Source organism: Hippoglossus stenolepis, chromosome 14 (genome assembly GCF_022539355.2).
Source record: "Hippoglossus stenolepis isolate QCI-W04-F060 chromosome 14, HSTE1.2, whole genome shotgun sequence".
Lineage (NCBI taxonomy): Eukaryota > Metazoa > Chordata > Actinopteri > Pleuronectiformes > Pleuronectidae > Hippoglossus > Hippoglossus stenolepis.
The window spans coordinates 18,106,527-18,127,340 of NC_061496.1; the positions used below are offsets into that span (position 1 = coordinate 18,106,527).

Consider the following 20,814-nt stretch of genomic DNA (forward strand, 5'->3'; position numbering starts at 1 on the left):
CCTTTGTGATACTTTAAGTTAAAGTATTTCACTGTATAGAAACAATGTGTTTTAAAACCTTATATTTCAGTCACCACTTTTGTTAATGTCGTCTCGGCCAAGCTGAAGTACCTCACATGTGACACTGGGTGTCGCTCCAGAGTGTCTAATATCGCTCCTTTGCGTTCATTTCGCCTCGATCTCCCCCCTCTGCCTTGTTCTGCGTGTGTGCGCGCGCGTGTGCGTGCGTGTGTGTGTGTTGTGTGTCGGATAGAAAGTCAGCCTGGTTTCCAGCTGAGTGCTTGCTCTCTCACAGAGTGTGTGTGTGTACGCGTGTGTATATGTGTGTATGTGTGTGTTGTCATTATTATCCACTCTGCTCCCAGCTCAGAATGGCCAGATTCACTCAGACTGAAACAAGAAGGCAGCAGCACCATCCTCAGCAGCCCCATCAGCCCGCTCACTCCAGCCTGGTTTTCACCGGACCGGGGGCATCACCGACCCAGCCACCACTCCTCCTGATCCCTCATCAGCACCAGTACCCTCAGTTCACATTTCCGAAACCCATGAACGGGTCAGAACCCATATCAATTCATCCGGAGAGCGGCAACATGAAAGACCAAGATGCCATTAAGCTGTTTATCGGGCAGATACCGCGGAACTTGGAGGAAAAAGACCTGAAGCCGCTGTTTGAACAGTTTGGGAAAATCCACGAACTGACAGTTCTCAAGGACCGATACACCGGCATGCACAAAGGTAACGTGTCGCCCCTCACACGGCTGCGAGGCCCACACACAGCTCTGTAATAACTGTTTATCGTCACCTGCACCTTTTGGACACGTTTGCGCCGAAATGGTATCGAGTATATTTGTCACTTTAGGAATAATACATTTTATCAAGCTTGATTCAGGGATGAAATCGGTCCATTCATCACTATCATCATGTGCATCAATGCTTATAAATATTTTCATCTAACATTCACGAGGTTTGGCATTTTGACCCAATTCCCTGGTTTATTCACATTTTTGTTATTTTACGCGTAAATACGCATGGATGTTTTTACGAGTCTCTGTATTTCCACCTTCCTATTAACACTTTTTAGATCATAGGGGGGTACACGAGTCGACTATAAGCACGGATAGGATGGCACACTGTGTGGTGTGCGTTCCTGGTTTTATTGCAATTGAAGAGTATTTTCTTTACGCGCTCCTAAGTGGGGCAGAGTCGCACGGAGGGGCTGCATTTTTAAAGAGCCCCCCAACCCCTCCGCCATGGTCCCATCTCTTGCGGCATCATTTATTCATCCATACGCTTTCTTTAACATCCCACACGACCACCATCCACCACCATGTGCGAATGGAGCGGGCGGGCTGAGGTGCAAACCCGGCACTTGCTGCGAAATCGGTTCAGTGCCACGGCGTCTCCAAAGGGCGCAGGAGCTGTCACAAGATGACGGACGTCGCCGCGCAGAAAGTGGCCAGTGATGCCGCGCCGCTTCCGCTGGAATGGAGGACTGGGGGAGGCAGAGGGTGTAAATCCACGCAGCTCACGAACTATATATGTGCACACAGTGACAACTTCCAATAAGGAAGGACATAGCCCATAGGTGAGAGATCACTGCCTGCGTGGGTGGGAAAATACAATTCCCAATAGACGTATGGGGAGACGTCACCATCATCATCATCATCATCATCATCATCATCATCATCGTCATCATCGTCATCATCCATCAACCCAACTCCAACTTTATTTTTTTAAGTTTCATTCATATTAGCACAAGCTGAAAAAAAAGATCATTATGGCTGTATGAGAGTTGATGAAAATAATGACATTCATCATCATTTACAGTAAAATATCACAATTATAATAACTATTGGTTTTATTGCTATAATAATTTGAACATATGGGGTCAGTGCACTGTTGATATCGTTTACAACACCATAATTCAAAGAGTTGTGTCAGGCTTAAATCTTTAGCATCACATTTAGGATTTTAATGTGCGATTCTCAAACTGCCCCATAGTTGTTAACAGATCAGAAACACAACCGTGGCTGTCATTTTGGCACAACACACACTCTCTCTCTCTCTCTCTCTCTCTCTCTCTCTCTCTCTCTCTCTGAATGCCATTTTAGATCCATCATCTTGCACTCCTGCAGAGCAGATGTTGATATGTGAATGATGTTGGTACAGGCGGAGATAAGCCTTTTATTGCAGTGACATTTGGAAAAGACAAATAACAATCTGTGCCAGTAATGTAGCTGCCATTTGCAAACACTGCAAACAACGCCATGTCTTCTATGACATAAAGAATCGCCATCCGAGGATGTGGAAGTGGTTACCGTTACACTCAACTGTAATGAAGCCCACACATTTAATCCAGAGTGAGATTATAATAAATGTATTTTAATAAATACATGTGCATGCCAAAGCTGATATTAAAATCAAAAAATATTTCCCGCACTCGACCAGTAAATATGATTAAGGCGTCGTACCACATACAGCTCGCATTACGCCACATACTTCATGAGGCCACATGCCTGATATTGTCATCTTGTGGACAGAAGGACAATTTTTCCGTGTATCACTTACCAGGCATTCGTCGCTATGTGTTTGCGTGTGCAAGTGCAAGTGTGCATACATATACCTGAATGTCATTTCCCTGTGTTGCGTAATGATTGCAGTATTTAGCTCCTGAGTGATTATCGCTTCATCATGGTGTCAGAGAAAAGACAGTTAAGGCTCTTAGATGTGTTTTCATACAGACACAATAGAGCTTTAATAGAGCTTAAGTGTCATTTGTGACGCAACATGTACAAATGTTTTTTATTTGTATTAGCAGTTTAGCATAAATAAGCTAAATTAGTTTTTTGTTCACCTATTTTTTTTATTTGAATACGTTTCTGCCTATTTTTCTGCATATTATTGAAATAATTATCATTGGCTTGTTGCATCTATCTTTCCCTGGTGTTAAAGTAAAATAACTTAAATTAATAAATACACTATATTCTGTTAAAGTCTGTATGTTCTTCTGTTCAGTTTTTTAGTAAAGAAAAGAAACCATCTTGTTTAATGCAGATGGATGAGATCATCTCTCTGAAGTAACTAAGTATAATTAAAAAAGTTGAAATCTCCTCTAAGTTCATTTGTACCCTTATTCATTAACTTACAAACATCTAATTAATTTCAGATAAGTCAGTGCAATTAAATGGCTTAGAATGTAATGAATTCTGGCCACAAATTAACAATACATAATCAAACCCTAATATGTCAATGATCTCTGATGGGGGTTATTTTATAGTTAATCATGTTATTAAGCAGAAAGGATTAGGAATATGGATCCTGATGGAAACAGTGGGGCAGCTGCCTCAAAGAGACACATTCAGACTGACAGAGATGTTAGTGGACAGGGGGACGAACACACACACACACACACACAAACGGTTTTCATCATTCGAAATTTTGAGCATTTGCATTGCCACTTATTTGATTTGAGCTTTGCATGTTTATTATTTCCTCTTTTCCTGCACAACTATTTTGTCCCCCTTTGGTAATCCACAAGGGAGAACATGGAATTAGTTTGTAAAGCGTGATAATAATGCACGGCCATAATAACTTGACTCAAGAGGATTAGTAAATGTGCATTGTCTGAAGCAGCAGTCTCTTGGGTGATCAGCTGGTTGCCTCCCTAAACAGTGGCTGCCTCTGCCAATTAAAAATTCAGTCTAGTCTGCCTCTTCAAATGTTTAATTCTGCCCACGCTGTCGATGGCCTGCCAATTATTGTCGCCCAATTGGTATTAATAGGTGGAGGATTTCCTGATGTTGAATTTATCCCAGACTGTGAAAACTTCTCCCTTTGGCTCTAATTAGCTTCCACTTATAGCACATGCACTTCCACGTTCATGCACATGCATGTATGCAGAACCGAGGCTAATCGGCTGTCATGAAAAAAGTAATTTTTTCATGTGTTTACATTGCTGCTTTTCTAATTTTCTTTTTTATTTCTTCTTCAAATTGACGGTTCTCCTTTGAAAAACTGAACGTGCCCTCAGAGCGACGCTGAATCTTTTTCAGTGGAGATGTTTGTTGAATTGCTCTGTTTGTCAGGGGAGATTATATCCTATGAGTTTGATTGGGATTGACTAATCTCCCCTCGTGCAGTAGAGTAACGTGCACTCAAAGGAGAGAGAAAGAGGAAGAGAAAAGGTTTTTTTTCCTCCCCACAGGTGTGATTCAGCAGAGAAAAAAAGGCATGGAAGACAAAACAAACCCTGCGCTGCTCCGCTCCTCCAGCCGAGGCAGCCCAGTAATGTTGAGATAGTGTCGGGCATCATTGTGTTAATGCTTTAATAAGTGGACCAGAGATATTGCCGTAGACCTCAGCCAAGCAGAAGCACATTAAATCACAGAATAATCTAATGAAATATTTATTCAAGTTTTTATTTTTTTTTCACCCTCTGAGTCAGTCTGATGGATAGCATTCCTCTGTGGGTTGTCCTCCCAATAAATGGCTGAGAAGGGAGGAAATAGGAATAGTTGGAACAGCATATGCATCAAAAATGACACGGTATTAATGAGAGACTGATGTTTTATACTATATATATACACTATATATATATATAATGAAACCTGAGAGGCATTAGCATTGATGAAAGGAAGCTGTAGAAGGCTTTCTCTCCTCTTTGATATGATGGAGGTGTGAGTTCATGTGCACGTCTGTTTTTGTGGGATCCTTATGGAAAGTGTCAAAGATCAGGACACTGCTGTAGAACAGCCTCCCCCTGAGGAAACAGATAGAATAAATTCACTTATAGACCACAAACAGAGCTGTAGAAGAGATAGGGATAGTGACTATATAAATACAATGTGGCATAGCTTAAGGCCTTTGCCTGTACAACCATTGTGCGGTTGCTAATGAAATTAATAAAGGTTTTAAGAGGAAATAAAATCAGTAGTGAGAGAGTAAAAACAACTCTCCGTCTTCTCGCAATTTTGTGCATTGATTCAATTGAATAAATCCAGAATAAAACTTCTGTCAGGGCCGGTGAGTGAAGGCCACCGAGCCAAGCTAATGCAGTAACAACACTCGCTTTGCAATCTTTAAACGTCTGTAAATATTGTAATAAGCAACAGGGCATTCCTCATAAAAGATTCAGCAGCTCAACTGGTACTGACAGGCGCTATGGGCCTTGACTTCTAGATGAAGAGCGCTGCCTCCCGCTCTCTTCTCCTCTTTTCTGTTGGTTTTCCAAGGAGATTGCCAATCTCAGATGCCGACAAGGCCGCGCTCTGCTGGAGGTTAGTGTCCGCGCACCGAACTCACCTGGCTTTCATTCTGTCTCGGCTTCTTTCCCCTCTTAATCCCCTGCCCAAGAGAGCCTTTCAGACGGATTGATTTCCTACATCAATGCAACATTCATTGTGGCTTGGAGTATATTTTTGCTTTCAATATATTAGAAGTGCCTTTATTTCGTGACCTTTGTGAGGTATGTTTGATGTTAATGGGCGTCTGGAGCATGGAGAGACATGTGCTGAGAGGTTTCAAACATCGACCAGCTTGATCACAGAGAAACTCGTTTATGAAGCCTGTAGTACCTGTGTATTTCCTTAAATGGACTAAAAGAAGCTGTGTGGTGGTTCTGGTTGGACTGTGGACTTTGCCAACACTGTCACATTTGGAGGCCTGATGCTAACGACATGTGTGCTTGTGTTTAAAGACGCCTTTAAGCTACCTGTAGTAAATTCACTGGTAAGACTCTCTTCTTCTCTGCCTCTTTGAATTTGTTGATGCACGTGTTTTGATTATTATCTCCACCAAGGAGGTTAGGTTTTGACTGATATTTATGAGTGTGTGTAATTTGGTGCAGATCCAATCTGGTGATTTTAAATGGGGTTTCATAAGGCGGAGGTATGCGTTGCATGGAGTACCATTGTTGTTGCTGTTATGTGTTGATGGCAGTTGATATAACAGAAAAAAATTATACATATTTTTTTTAAATTGCAAAATGATAGTTTAGTTTTTGGGACAAACTAATATAAATTATTGTGAGAAAATAAAGCAAGTTCATTGGAAGTCATTAGGTTGTTTTCAGTGAGTTACAAGTCACACAGAGTCTGTAGAAGTGTACCACCTTCATGTTCACACACTAAAGGTTACAGCTATTTCCTTCGTCTAAATAGAGGGATAGAAGCCTATCTATTTTGTATGGGTAGCTTAGCAGAGAGTGCCATTGCCTACAGACGAGAGTGTACTCACATGGGGGGGGGGTGTATTATAAAGGCACAGAGAGAAAAAAAGGAGCGAGCGAGTGAGAGCGGGAGGAGGGGGTTGGTGGTTTCTGTTAGAATAGCATGAGCTCTTTAATGTTGTGTTTGAGCCTGACTGGGCACAGATTCATTTTAGAGGGAAAATGAAATAACAAGGGAGAGGGGAGAGAGGAGATTTTAATGCAATGTTTTGTGATAATCCCTCTCCATTTTGGAATGGTTCAGGAGAACTCATGCGATAAAGCCTTGTACAAGCCTGGAAAATAATAAGTTATTTGTCTTGCCTTATAGTGCTGTGCCCTTGGAGGGCTCGCTAACCTCGTGTTTTGGCCAAAAAACAATCACAGATTAGTCAAGCTGTCACATCTCTGTGATTGCCAAACGGTTGAGCCCTTGATGCTGGTGTGAATGAGCAATGTATAAATGTTGTACATGTATCTGCCTGAGAGTGCACGGGAACACAGAACTGCAGCGGGTGTGACTTAGCGCTGTCACTCCATCCCCTCTCTGTCACACGGCCCAATGTGACAGAGAGGAATCACACAGGGAGGACGCCACATGTATGCAGCGCTGGACCACAAGGCGAATGACAGACACACACATTGGCACAGAACAATGGATGTATGGTGGAGGGGAAAATTGTTTGTCAGAGATGCAGAAACAAATGGTTGCTTTCATCCCAAGGTGGTGGGAGGATAGAGTGATGGCTCAGCTCGGGATGTGGAGGATCTCTCTCTGACAGGTCGAGAGCTGTCTGGGCACTGAGGGGTGTGCGACTGGGGGCTGGGGGTCAGGGAGAAGAGGCCAAGTTTGGTAGATGTATAGAATAATCACCCTATTAACATAGTTACTCCAATATTACATATGGCGCTGCTACTGCTAATAGTGCTACTACCAACCAGTCTGGGAGGTGATTTACTTTTTTTATTCCTAAACTGCAAATACGAGCAACAATTAAATAAAAGATGATCTTTTACAGAATAAAAGATGCTAAAAATGTCAGTTTTTTGACAAACAGCACTATCTACACTAAACCCTTTTCTCATACAGATATTAAGCCCCCCCCCGCGTTTTACGATGAAGACGCATTTCAGATTGTAAAACGTCTATGAATGCTCAGGTCCGTGAGGGATGTTTGAAGATACATGCTGCTCAGCATGGTTATAAATAGAAATTCTGTGGTATTTCCGAAAATAGGTTAAGCTGCCGTCGCTGCACTGCTGGCATGACATCACTGATTGCCTGCCAGCCTCCCCCAAAAGACCGCTCCCATACTGAGCTCAAAAGGAGGCAGAGAATGAGGGGAGAGACGGAGGGAGCATCTGTGGGCGACTGTAGGGGCCGTGCCCCCCCCTCATCTCCAGCGCCGCTCCTCCCCTTCCCTCACACCCCGTTCCCTTCCATCACGGAGCCATCTCTCCCCTCACTCCTCCCATCTATCTTCCCCACTGAAGGAGCAAACGCTGTAGCTAACAGTCTCTGTACTTTATTGCCAGAGACACACAAACTGGTCAGGGGCTTTGTACTGGAGATGTATCGCCTCCATTTTTGTCAGTGTGATGCAAGCAAATTGAAAGCCAAATAGTGCAGAAGAGACTGATGACAGATGGATTTGTGTTTCTTTTTTTGGTGATCAAATGTTAATTTGGTTGAATGAGCAGAGCGTGTGGACTGTATGTGACTTCCAACACAGTCTGTGGTTCATTATTGAGTGGTGGATCTGGCTTAATTAAACAAAGGACAAACCAAATTAATTAATGGTTGATGTGTTTTCACATCATTGTGTATGCTTTTTGGATTCATTTCAAGATACTGTCTATGACTGCGTTTACATGTGCCCTAGTATCCCGTTTATGATGCTTGTCTCGCTTTTGATCGTATTCGATACGTGATGTTTACATGGAACATTGAGGAAACTGGTGATTCATATCCCCATATACATACATAATAACAAGTGCCTAACAAGTATATACGTTGTGCTGTTTGCACAGGTATTTGACAGTGGTCAGAAATCAGGAGAAGATATATACATGCACTAGTATCCTGTTTACTTACAGAGTACTCCAGCAAGTAAGAATCGGGCCTCTCAAAACCAGGATAAGGACTTATTCAGGGTATTGAAATTGGGTTATGACATTCACATGCCTAATCACAAAAACTATCTATCTATCTATCTATCTATCTATCTATCTATCTATCTATCTATCTATCTATCTATCTATCTATCTATCTATCTATCTATCTATCTATCTATCTATCTATCTGATTGTTAGTCTATTCCATCATTAGTGTTAAATCTGACTCTTCTCCATCTCAGTGTTGAAATGAGATAAATACATTTAAAGAAGAATGAAAGCTGCAACAAGGACACAAATACATATTATTTGGCATCGAGGGCATCATTTAAAATGTTCCATTGAATAGAAAGAAGAACCGGGAGAAGAAGAGTCGCCATTACAAGTTTACTTATAAAGACCTGTACAATTAGTGCTTCCTCTCAAGGTGGCCTACGTCGTATAATGAAGAAGAATGTGAGTGTGCTGGTGCAGCCGTGTGGTGTTTTTTCTCCTCCTCGCAGGTTTTTCCCCCTCGCTTCTCTTTCAATTGCTCCACGCCAGCAACCCCTGAGCCTTTGAAGTGCTGTCTTTAAAGGTATCTTTCAATTTGTAAAATCAAAGTGACTGAAAACCCGATGCGTCTCTTAGTCCACAGTCAGTTTGTAGCTGCCAGTCATCTGCGATTGTGGCTTTGCTATGATCAATTGATGTGTCTCAGAGGTTTAAATGCCTTCCACCTTTCAAAGAGAGCGGAGCATCGTTAGAAATATTGCATCAAATATGCCAATCAGGTGCATGAAATGAGTGGATCAGTGGAAACATAGTGCACTGTGCTGTGTAAGACAGTATAGGAAATGGGTGTCAGCCAAGTGAAAGTGATTTTACTCTTCCCTGTTGCCTGGACTTGTTGGTTTTTCTAAGAGGTTGTTGTTGCACACGAAGAGGAGGAGATGTAGTTTTCTGACTTTCCGGGAGGGAGGGTGGGGACCCTCGCAGAAACTTTTATTGATTTCCGTGTAAATCCCCTGGCCCGAGCAGACTCGGCCGCAGGAGGGAGGGAGGGATGATGGGCTGGAGGGACGGGACTTGGCAGGTAAACTCCCTTTGCCCTCCCACAAGTAGCGCAGCACGAGGGAGGAAGTGTGAACCTACACATTATTTACAGCTCTGTGAAACTCCATCCATTAACAGTGTCAATTAGCTTGCTCATCAGGGATGCAGGCCACGACATGTATTTATAGATCGGGCCCTGGCTTTAATAGCAGGAGAGGGATGAAGTACCCAGATAGTCTACAAAAGCCAAGGCTGACTTTTAAGGCCGCAGCACAGTGGAAGATGCCAAAGTGCTGTATCCCAAGTGTTAGCCTGAGCCATATACTGAGAGAGCACCAGCCAGCCAGTCTTTCACATCACCTCTTAAACTGTACGTGCTGCCAACTGCATTAGAAACTTAATCATGAACTACAGTCTGAACTGTATTAGTGTTTTCAGCCTCTGCAGTCCCAGTTCTAAACCTCCCTGTGTGGAATGGGCTGTTTGCTTGGCCTGTGGTGATGCCGGCTGCAGCTTTCTTTCTGAAACTGTAAAAGTGACCTGAAGTAATGGAGCTGCAGCAAGCAAAGACCTGCTGGACTCACCACTGCTGCTGCACAAAGATCTGTTCACCTGATCATTCAAAGTTCGGTGAAACTCGACTCAGTACGGGGAACCCCAAATCAGGTGTCTCTGCAGTTGTCGTAAACATTGTTGTGAACACCCTGTCACTTGTATTGATGATTTTATAAAAAAAAAAAAATGTAATATTGAATGACTCACCTGTCTAAATTGCACCAAATTTGACGATGCACTTTCGCTGGGCCCTTAACAATACACATGACAGGTGTAAAGCCGACAAGATGAATGGTTCTTGAGATATGCAAGTTACACAAAGACAGACAGACAGACAGACAGTGATTTCTGGAATTAATAGATTATTATTACTAGTGGATTAGACAGATAAGTATTGAATTCACAAACACAGTCTCGTCTAGTCGGCCTTCTTAATGCCAGTTCACCCACTGTAGATAGTCATGAGTAGGTATATGTCAGTTTTGGAAGAGAAATACTCTACAGTTGGATTTTATAAGAAGCGCCACTTGTGCACGGAGAGAACAATTTAACCTTGGTCCCAAACAATAGATGGTGAGTGTCAAAGTCTGTCTCTGCGCCCCACCATTGATCCTAAAACATGTACTGAGCCTTTCAGAAAGAATTTATCGCAATTGTCACACTCATTAGACCATGCGCGCCACACAATACCATGCACATGTATACATTCTGTAAATATACACCCATGATCACACATGCACACCGGCAGTCCTTAGGGAGGTGCTGCCTATGGATCTGTTTGACTGCTGCTTGGGGGCTATAGTGTAGTCTATGTGAGCGAGCATAGCAACAAATCAATGGCTGAGGTCTCCTGCTCAGGGGTCAGAGAGGATAGCAGGGAGGGTCTGGGGACTATTTCTTGCCCTGGTGATGGACACTGATGCTCCTCAGCGCTCTGCAAAGTTCATCCTCCCCCTCCACAGCCATTGCTCAAGGTGAAGGGATGATGGGAGGCATAGTGAAAGGAGAAATTGAGGAGGATTTGGAGCCGGATGCAGCAGTGATGAAAGGATCGAGTGATTGATGAAGGAGTGATAGGAGATAGTAGGCAGCTAAAGGATCAGGTGATTGGGACTGAGCACAGTCGCTGCATGGTTCACTTTACTGCAAGGTGGCTGTCTGACTTAATTAAGGTTTACAGGTTACGCTCAGCTATTGCTTATATTACAGTGCTCATTACGAGCCCATTAGGTCTGGGCAGAGAAAATATTGTTGTCAGAACAATGAGTGAGAGCCTTTTGGAAAGTCCCTGCCAACTCCATGCTCCACTTCTTCTGTTTTTAATTTTACCTCTGTCTCTGTCCACCCCCAGCCTGTCCTCCTTCTCCCTGAACATTGGTGTGATTGTTTCACTGTGCGAACCGATCGAGGGTCATTTTTTCCAAAGGTGAGGGAGTGATTATATATGAGTTAAAAGCTTCTCAGAGACCAGACTGATTACCCCCCTCACGGTCAGTCTGTGCCACTGAGCCTCCTGCATCCCCGGCTGGCAATGATTCAGGTCATAATCACATTGTATCAGCGCTGATGATGTGTGTTTCAGCGTCCGACCCCTCTGAAAGGCTATCAGCCCACCCCCGCCCCCACCCACACACCCCAGAGCCCCACATGGCAGTAAATGAAGTAAGCAAGTAATCTACCCAAAGTGATAGCATTTTCCAAAGAGTGCAAATGATGTGTGAGGGAGCAGGCGCTCCTGGTGCCAGGACTGGCTCGGTTTCTGCTACCTTCACACTTTCTGGCCAAGGAAATGCCACATTGAGAACAAGTTCACACTTTTTCATTACACTGGGGCAGCAGGGATCCTCTGGGGCAAGGAGATGGAGAAAAGGGAGCAAAGAGGGCATGGGAGGGGGAGCGAAAAGAGAGAGAGATTGTGGTTTAAACCAGCTACGTCTCCCAGGAGCTGCATTCATATTTGACGATTCTCGCAGTACACAATTTATGCCCGATGCCAATGAAGAAGTAGGACGTTCACACTGAGTTCCTGCAATTGACGTCACAGCTTGGAGCAGTCAGTCGCCATAGTGGCAGGCACAAATTAATCTCTTCATGGACTTGCTTGGATATATATCGATTTCATTACCTGCTGAGGCAGTTAGATTATTGTGAAACGCTATCAAAGAAAATCTCCTGCATGATGGACAACGTGTAAAGAAACAGAAACAAATACAAAAAGTTACATTCTGTGGCATTCCTGCAAGTACAGTAATGGATATTATAACCAAACTAGCAAACAAAGTAAGGGACCATGATTTTATATGATCCAACAGCACTGAGCATTTCATTAATATATGACTTTTAGAAGCAGCCTTTGGATTTGTCAGCAGAAGTTACAATGAGAAGCCGTTTGTTTTAATCAGAAATTGTTTTATGAATAATATCTCTAACACCTTAGCTTGTAGCTTGTATAAGATATAGGAGTCACACGTAATTTATTTACACACATATTCTATTTTCTGTGTTTGTGTTATTTAAACTTATTGTTTTATATGCAACAGAGGTGCATTGGGACATGTTACATCAGTGTGTTGTGATGAGTAATGTGTGTGCATGTGAGTTTTTGTGTGCGTGCACGTGTGTTTGCATTGTGTCTCATAGGGATTAACAAGGTGCGACATCCTCTGCCCTTAACCCTCAACAAGATAATAATAAACAAAAAAAATACAAACTTCCAGCTTTTCAACTTTGACGAAATATTCAGGAATAAAACAAGGATTTTGCTATTATCAATTTATGGAATTTTCATATAGGTACTACTGATTTAGCAAGTTAGAGATGTCACCAAAGACAAAGTTATAGAAACCTTACAGGAAAACTGATAGAACACATGATAGTGACTATAACCAGATCACTGGTGAAAAACAGCTTTGTATGAACTCCAAAACAATCAGCTCACACACACTAAAAGACAGAAGAGGAACAACATGGCATTAATTCTTGATATTCTTGATGTGTAAATGTAAATACACAACAATAAGTACATGTAGTTTGAATGATAGTAAAGCCTGACGTGGATCACTGCTGCCAATAAAGCCAATTTGAATGAGCCAATCAGGTGCCAGGAGCGCATGAGGGCGACGCATGGACACGCGGTGCAGCCACACCTGCAATGAAAGTGACGTGAACGTAGTAGAAACGGTGCAATCAGCCGGAGCCCAGTCACATGGTGTAAAGTGAAGACTCTGCTGTGATGGTGCTGAGGAGAAGCTGCTCCACTGAACGTACTGAGCCGGTGAGTCGTCACTAAAGAAAAGTATATCAGTTGTTCGCCATAAGCGTTCGTGTCCAACCGTGTTGTTCACATTATATACACAACTCCTGTGTGCGTGCGTCTGTGCGTGCGTGCGTGCGTGTAGTGCAACCTTTACGTAGCTGCTAGATATGTGAAAGCTCCTTCTTCTTCGTTTTCATCTTCTTCATTTCTTCTTCTTATTCCTCTTATTTATTTATTCAATTATTTATTGGTTGAACAATTATTCAAGGTAGTGTAAAACAAAGAGGGAACATGGGCAGCTGTGTGAATTAATGATGAGCAAGAGACGGAACTGAAATGAAACTGAAATATTTCCAAGACAGAAGTTAATCGTGAATAAAATCAATAATTATTTTCAATGCACATTTTAAAGGGTTACGGTTCATTGTTTTAATAATATTCTTCTGGGTAATTTTTTGTCAAATCACAGTTATGGGCCACACAGATATTAACAGATAGAACTATTATATTCATGTTGATTTGTCCATGTATGAAAACCCATCCAACCAAAGTGTCTGTTATGTGTCTCGGCTCCTCATTGATGGAGATGTGGGCTAACAAAGTTTGAACTTTTTCGTATCTTCCTTAATTTAGGCCACAGATAAATATTTCTCATAATGTTTTAAAGCTGTTTTCCAGCGGCCTACTTGGCTAAACCGTATACTTTCCCCCAATATATAATATATCACAGCATCATCAGAAAAATCGTAAAAAATTGGTCAAACGTTCGCCAAAGATAGCCATTCATGAATATCCAGCGACAGAGCATTAGAGCACATCCAATGGAAAAACAAGTTAGATGTGAAAGTATACTAATTCAGTTGAGTTGTGATTTAAAAAAAAAATAATTTGTTTAAATTCTATAGCTGTATATTCTGATATACTGTGTGTTTAAGTCCTGTCAGGTAATTGATCAAGAATAATACATTCTTGTTTTCATTTATGAAAGACAGGTTTGATTGATGTGGTGAGCTGAAGGTGATTTTTCTTACCACACTGAGAGGACAATGCACCTCAGTGGTAACTCTTTGTAGGTAGTTGCCATCCAACACCTTTTTTATTTTCATATTCATATCCACAGGATGATTTATGGGGAGGAACATATCACTAGCTTCCACATTGTTTTTCATAAAGTTCATTGCTTTTGGGCCGAATGTGGAATAGTGGCACCAGCAGTGAAGCCGAGCGTGTGCAAGTGAGGAGAGCCCACGAAGCAGTTCTGAGTAATTTTTCCACAACAGGAATGCAATGTAAAAGGTGTCAATTTCCAAGCATGATGCCCTATTGTTACCGCCAGTAAAACCCCTGTATTACATAGAGAGAGGAGAATGTCTGACTGTATTTTACTGTAATTGCGATGATTTTTTCTGGAGGAGTTGAGTTCCACAGTTGTCTGAACAATAGTTGTATGACACAATTTGTTCACTGGACTTTGTTGTGGATTTCATCAGCTCATCAACAAAGAGGATGCCAGTTGTTAAACATTTAGTTCGAGTATGTTCACATCTGTGACTGTATCTGTACCATATTTGTTTCAACATCCTGGGTTAATATGCACGGACGGTTATTTGATAGTACATCTACTACACACCGCCTTTAATCAGGTGTTCCAGTGTGGACTCAGTAAGTGCATGACCAAAATAAAATACAATCAAAGGTGTCAGTTTGAATTCATAATCAGCTTGATTGTCTAATGCTGATGGACATTATTGCCCCGTAGAGGACAAAGGAAAATTAAGAAGCTGCTCACAGCTTCAGAGAAAACAAATTACGTATGTAGGGTTACTGCTCCAGGAGCACCTCAGAAAACTAAAGTAAGTATTAAATCTTTGGAAAAAACGATTTACTTTCTGAAATACAAATTGGCAGTGGAGAGTTGAAATCTTGCATCATTTCCTGTTACTACAGAGAAATGCATACTTTTTTATGTGTTGGCTACATAAATGTATAGTTTGATCATTTACAGTAAGTGATAGTAACAGCACATGGCACACTATATACTTTAGAGTGTAATAAGTATACAAGTGCTTAGACGTGTTAAAGGAATAGCTCAGGATCAGATGAGTTAATGTGTGTTTTAATCATAGGCTCTATATAAAGATGGACAACGCATCTCCACCTCCTCCTACTATCAAGGAACCAAGCTCAAATATGAACACTGCCATTTTGCACATTTGGAGTCTGCATTGTAGTGATCAGGGAATGGAACTACGCTATCTAAGTCCCGCTGATACACAGACAAATCGCACCTGTCAGTTGCACCTGTCAATCATGACGTTTCACTCAGTTTTAACATCAAATTACAAATTAATACTGAACTTGCCAGAAAAGCGACAGAAACCTTTGTTTTTGATGTATATTTTTACTTTGGTCCATTTCCTATCCATTAACATGGAGGAGGCTGGATTTATGATCTATACTGCAGGCAGCCACCAGGTGGTGTTCGGAACACTTTGGTTTGACTTGTGAATCATCTGTCATCTGGTCCATTTTTAAATTCAGTCTATAGTTTTATAATACGTGAATTGTCTTAATGAGACCTGTAAACTTGACACATACTAGTCACCTGCTTAGAGACAGACCCACAGTTTTGGTAATCCCGGTGCATGTAAGTGGCTGCTGTCACCCGACTATACAGTTTCTTTCACTGCTTACTCTGTCTCCTGTTCTCCCTCTTTCCCTCCCTCTCTCCTGCAACGTAAGACTCTTTAATTACATGCCAATTCAACATAGAGGAGATGGAGAGACTCGGACCAATTTCCTCACACACACACACACACACACACACACTGTGCACATTTAAAATTATATTATTAAGAAATGGGAGATGAGCAGAGCTGGCACTGGTGATGAGAAAGAAGTCGAAGGAGAGGTAGAAGAAAGCGAAGGAGGAGCAAAGAGGAAAGCAGGAATTTCTTCTTTGGAGCTGAAATCAATGTTTGAGATAAGAGTGTTTTAGGTTTCTATCAGATGATGCCGAGGATCATCTCCTCACAATGGGAAGGCTTCCCCCACTGCTGTGTCAGCAGGCTCCGATTACAGTGGCTTTTTTGTTGTGTTTCAAACAATTTCATCATGCCCCCTCACCCCCCTCACCACCGCCACCCCCCAGCCCCCCGCAACAATTTTGCACTTGGTATGCAATGCAGCGGTGGCAATTTGTACGTGTTTGGATTCCAATTATGGAGTTGTTAAAGCTTTTTCGCCTGTGGCCTGCAAATTCTTATTAAGCCATACATTAAAGAGCACAGAATCACATTTAAATGGAGTTCATGTTTCTCTTTTGTTTGCCAGTGTTGTGGTTGTTATTAATTTATTCTCAATGCCCTATGCATTACACATTAACAAATAAATCGTGTTTGTGATTGTAATGCAAAATACTTGTTTCTTATTCAGAGATTGGGCCAGCATTTGTCAAGTAAACCAACAGCAACAAGCCCAGAGAGAGCGAAAAAAAGACGAGAAAAACAACCACTTAAATGGAACCATTCGCTCCTATTACACTTACCCATCTGAGAAACAAACAAACAAACCCAAAACGACAACGGAATTTCCACACTCCTGGTATTTCTCTACCAGTTGACGCAGAAAAGAGAAAGAGTATTAGACAGAGTGATTGAGTGATTTGCTTGGTGGCCATTGGAAATCATTAGGTTAGGGGTGCTGGGACAAGGGAGGCTATGGAGAGGGCTGCGGCGTGACACCACTGCTACAGTCAGCCCCCTTGAAGGTCACAACCCTGGAGAGTCTCCATCACTGTCTGTCTTTGTTATACTGAAAAGCAGGATTGACCACTGACTGTCCCAAAGAAAAGCAAGAGCTTCATGAATCATGGACAAATTCGAGGGGATTTTTACAAAAAGCGATTCAATCATTGTTGTATGTAAATGTGACAACATGCAAGCACAAACACATGTGCAGACACTTAGGAGTTATAGCAGCAGGGCAAAGGCAGCGAGGTTATGGGTCAGTCAATAGATCAATAGGTGACACGGCATTTCAGCCCTGCTTTTTGATGCAGTTCTGTAGAAGTTACATTGGAGACAAAGTGCAAGGGTCATGGAAAATGCAAAGAAAAAACATACACCCGACAAAATGGATAGGGAACGTTTCAGTGGATAAAAGTGATCTCACGTGCAACAAGGAAAACGAATTGGAATACTGTCAGTGTAAAGACACTTAATACATCACCACACACTGAATACATTTGGCGGTTGAAATGAGATCCAAAATGCAGTGGCTGCTAATAAACCATCTTCAGAGTGGCAGAAATATGATGCATGGTAACCCATATGAACCTCATTAATAGAACACAAGCAAATCTATTTATTCAGACAGTCAGGGGGAAAATGATTGCCTCTGTACTCCATCTCTCGTCCTGCTCCTGCCTTCTCTTCCCTTCTCCACATTGATTCTAGGTGGATGTTTGTGTACATGTGTGGAAGCATACGTGTTAGCCATTCACCCTGGAGAGTTTTTCTGAATCTCCCTGCTTCTATCCCCACACTGATCTATCTCATCCCTCCTTCTTTCCTTTTTCTTCCGTTCTTGTCACAACCAGTCAGGGTGGGGATGCTGGCCAGGCTGCCAGGAGCTTTGGACAGGACATGTTAGTTGGGATGGTGAGGCTGGACAGGCCTGGCAATTCATCCAAAGGATTCTGTGCTCCCTCCTCCTTTTTGTTGTCAGCTTGTTTTTTGCTCCTCTCCCTGTGCCACCACAAAACTGTCCACTTGTTTCATGGTGTATTGCACAGTTGCCTGTTTTTTAACTTGTTTTTAAGGAATATTGTGTTTTCATTGACTCATGAAACTCTCTATACAGATCTAGTTCCTTAACTCTTTTGCTTGCATAGAAATGATCAAATTACATTTTCATTACTGTCTCTTATATTTCAACATTATATTGGAACATTTTATTTTATGGCTGCACCTATTTTTTATTTAAAGGGGACATATCATGCAAATTCCACTTTGTTAGTGCTTCTACACGTTAATTTGGGTATCTGGCATGTCTACCAACCCAAAAACTCTGGAAAAAAAACACTCGCGCGTTTTGTTATGGTTCCTCTACGTCAGAAACGTCATGCTTGAGTGACTCGAATGAGCTTCCTGTGTATTGTGTCGTAACAATACACTGGAAGTCTCCCTACATGGCCTTGGCCCACCCCCACCTCATCCCCCGCGCCCCCCCACACACGTTACGCCGGGTTTACACCGGACGCAGCGAGGCTGAGAGGCAGCGCAGCGCCGTTCCCAAGCGCGCAGCGGCCTGGCTGTTCACACGGGACGCGCATTTCTCCGCGCTGGTCAGCCCGCGATTCTGCTTTCTCCGCTTGTTGTTGTACCCGTTGAATGTCGGGGTTCGGGGGTAAATGATGGTCTTCATAGCCCCCCCACACCCCTCTCTTTCTCTCTCTGTCTATCTGCTTGTGTGCTTGTAGTGGATGGGCAGAGGGGGACATTTAATTATGTGATTGGGAAAATTAAAACTCCAGGACAACAGAAGGGGAATACAAAGTATGGGATGCATATTTGATAATTTATATCATATAAAATATGTAATTTATATCGTTTAAAATCAAGGGGGGAGAGGGGGGAGGGGGGAGCTGGCTCATTAGCATTTAAAGGAACAGGCACTCAAAACAGGTCACTCTGTGGAGGGCTGTTTTATACAGGGTAAAAAGGGTGCTGTTTTAAATGATCCTTGTGGTATTTTGACCAAAGTATGTTACAGACATTTCATTAAGACCCCAAGGAACCATATCAACTTGTGGTAAAATGGGCATACAATGTCCCCTTTAATATATCAATCAAACAATACATTTTTTTGATGAATTTTTGTATTACTCAATTTATATAATAATGAATTTATCAAAAATTAAATTTAAATATTAGTTTATATTTATTTAATCATCTTCTATTAAATACAAACAAATATGACAAAAAACAAACTATGCACTACAAGGCATTATTCCACAACAAAAACTAGCCCAGTGTGAACTGCTAATCTGCCTTATACAGTCCCATACAAAATGTCTCCAAAATAAAATTAATTGTTCCATTCAAGTAAAATGAATATATCAATCTACATTAAGCTGTCCAACAACAAAATAAATGAAAAGCAGAGTAAAATTCAAGTAACTTTCTGCAGGAATATGAAAACTATCAAGTCTATCAAAAAAATCTTCTTATGGTAAAATTTGTGCAATTTGAGTAACACTGAAACTTTGAACTGAAGTTACACTGGACTTTTTTTTAACAGGAATAGTGCTGCCAGGATTTACTACCGTAAAGACGAAAAAGCTTTGCACGTTAAAATAAGACAACCGTAAATGTGAGAAAAGTTGCGCATTTTAAAATAGAAACAAAATAATAATCTTATAACAGATCTGGGCTGTATAGAACGGTGTCTAGGTCTGGACCTGACTGCGGTCTGCCTATTGGTGACCTATGTTGTAGATGATCTACAACTATAGAGAGACAACTGTGTGTGTGTGTGTGTGTGTGTGTGTGCGTGTGCGTGTGTGTGTGTGTATTAGTTCTTTACTCAGATTTATATGTTACGTTCCTCTGTTGCAGGTTGTGCTTTCCTCACCTACTGCGCCAGGGAGTCGGCCATCAAAGCCCAGAATGCCCTCCATGAACAGAAAACACTGCCAGGGGTAAGTGACAGTCTCTCTCACTCTCTTTCTCCGCCTGTCTCTCTCCCTTCCGCTTCTCACTCTCTCTCCCTCCTTTCTCTCTATGGTGGTCAGCAGGGCCATCTGCACCCGGCTGCACACCAGCCGGCATTCTCCCTTGTATAGTCCCAGTGATGAAAAACACTTTGGAATGCAATTCAATCAATAGCTTAGCCTTTTGAAGGCCTGGTTTCAACTTTTCTGTGTGTCTGTTCTCTCGGGGATATAGCCAGCATTGATCAGACCCACTCTGCCTCATACTTTTGAAGCAATAGCTTAGAAAAACAGTGTTTGTGGTACCAAGGGCTGAATTTCTGAAACATTGTTGTCAACAGAAAATATATTAGTTTAGATTCATTAAAGGAGACATATTATACTACACATATTCAGGCTCAATTTCAATTTAGGTTATTACTTAAAAAGGTTTTCATGCTCTGATGTTCAGAAAATTCATCACTTTCCTCTCTCTGCTGCAGCTCCTCTATTCAGCCTTTGTCTGAAACGCTTGGTTTTTGCTCCTATCTCTATGAGGCACCTTCCTGCCAGCCCAGTCTGCTCTGATTGGCCAGCTACCACACTCTGTTGTGATTGGTCAGCCACTTCCTGTGCATGTAGGAAAAGTCGACCTCCGTTCTTGCCATACCTGGCTTTGTGAGGGAGAGGGCCAGACTAGCTGCTAGACGGTGATTAAGCAAAAATCTTGAGGTTTTGTGACATCATGATGCCCCGGAACGAGGAGCTCCTTTCACTGTCAACGTTGGGCTTTTTAACATTGCAGAACTGTTACATACACAGCACACTGGTGGAAAGAGAAACTGAAAAAGCATAACATGTTAATTTGACAAATAGAAACATTTTCTAATCCAAGCTTTTTCAGGTGGTATTCACCTGCTTTTACATGCATTTGTTTATTCATTTGTACATATG

The 20,814-nt window shown here is 42.0% G+C and overlaps 1 protein-coding gene across 5 annotated transcripts in view; it reads left to right on the plus strand.

The window, feature by feature from the left end:
* Window positions 1–252: 252 nt before the first annotated feature.
* The window catches only part of celf5a (cugbp, Elav-like family member 5a), a 190,606-nt gene continuing 170,044 nt past the window's right edge, over window positions 253–20,814 (plus strand). For all 5 annotated transcript variants that reach the window (XM_047343261.1, XM_047343262.1, XM_047343263.1 and 2 more), the window contains exons 1-2: window positions 253–735; window positions 19,787–19,869. In XM_047343261.1, coding sequence (XP_047199217.1) covers window positions 321–735; window positions 19,787–19,869 — 498 coding nt within the window. In that variant the 5' untranslated portion in view covers window positions 253–320. The remainder of the gene's footprint in view (window positions 736–19,786; window positions 19,870–20,814) is intronic.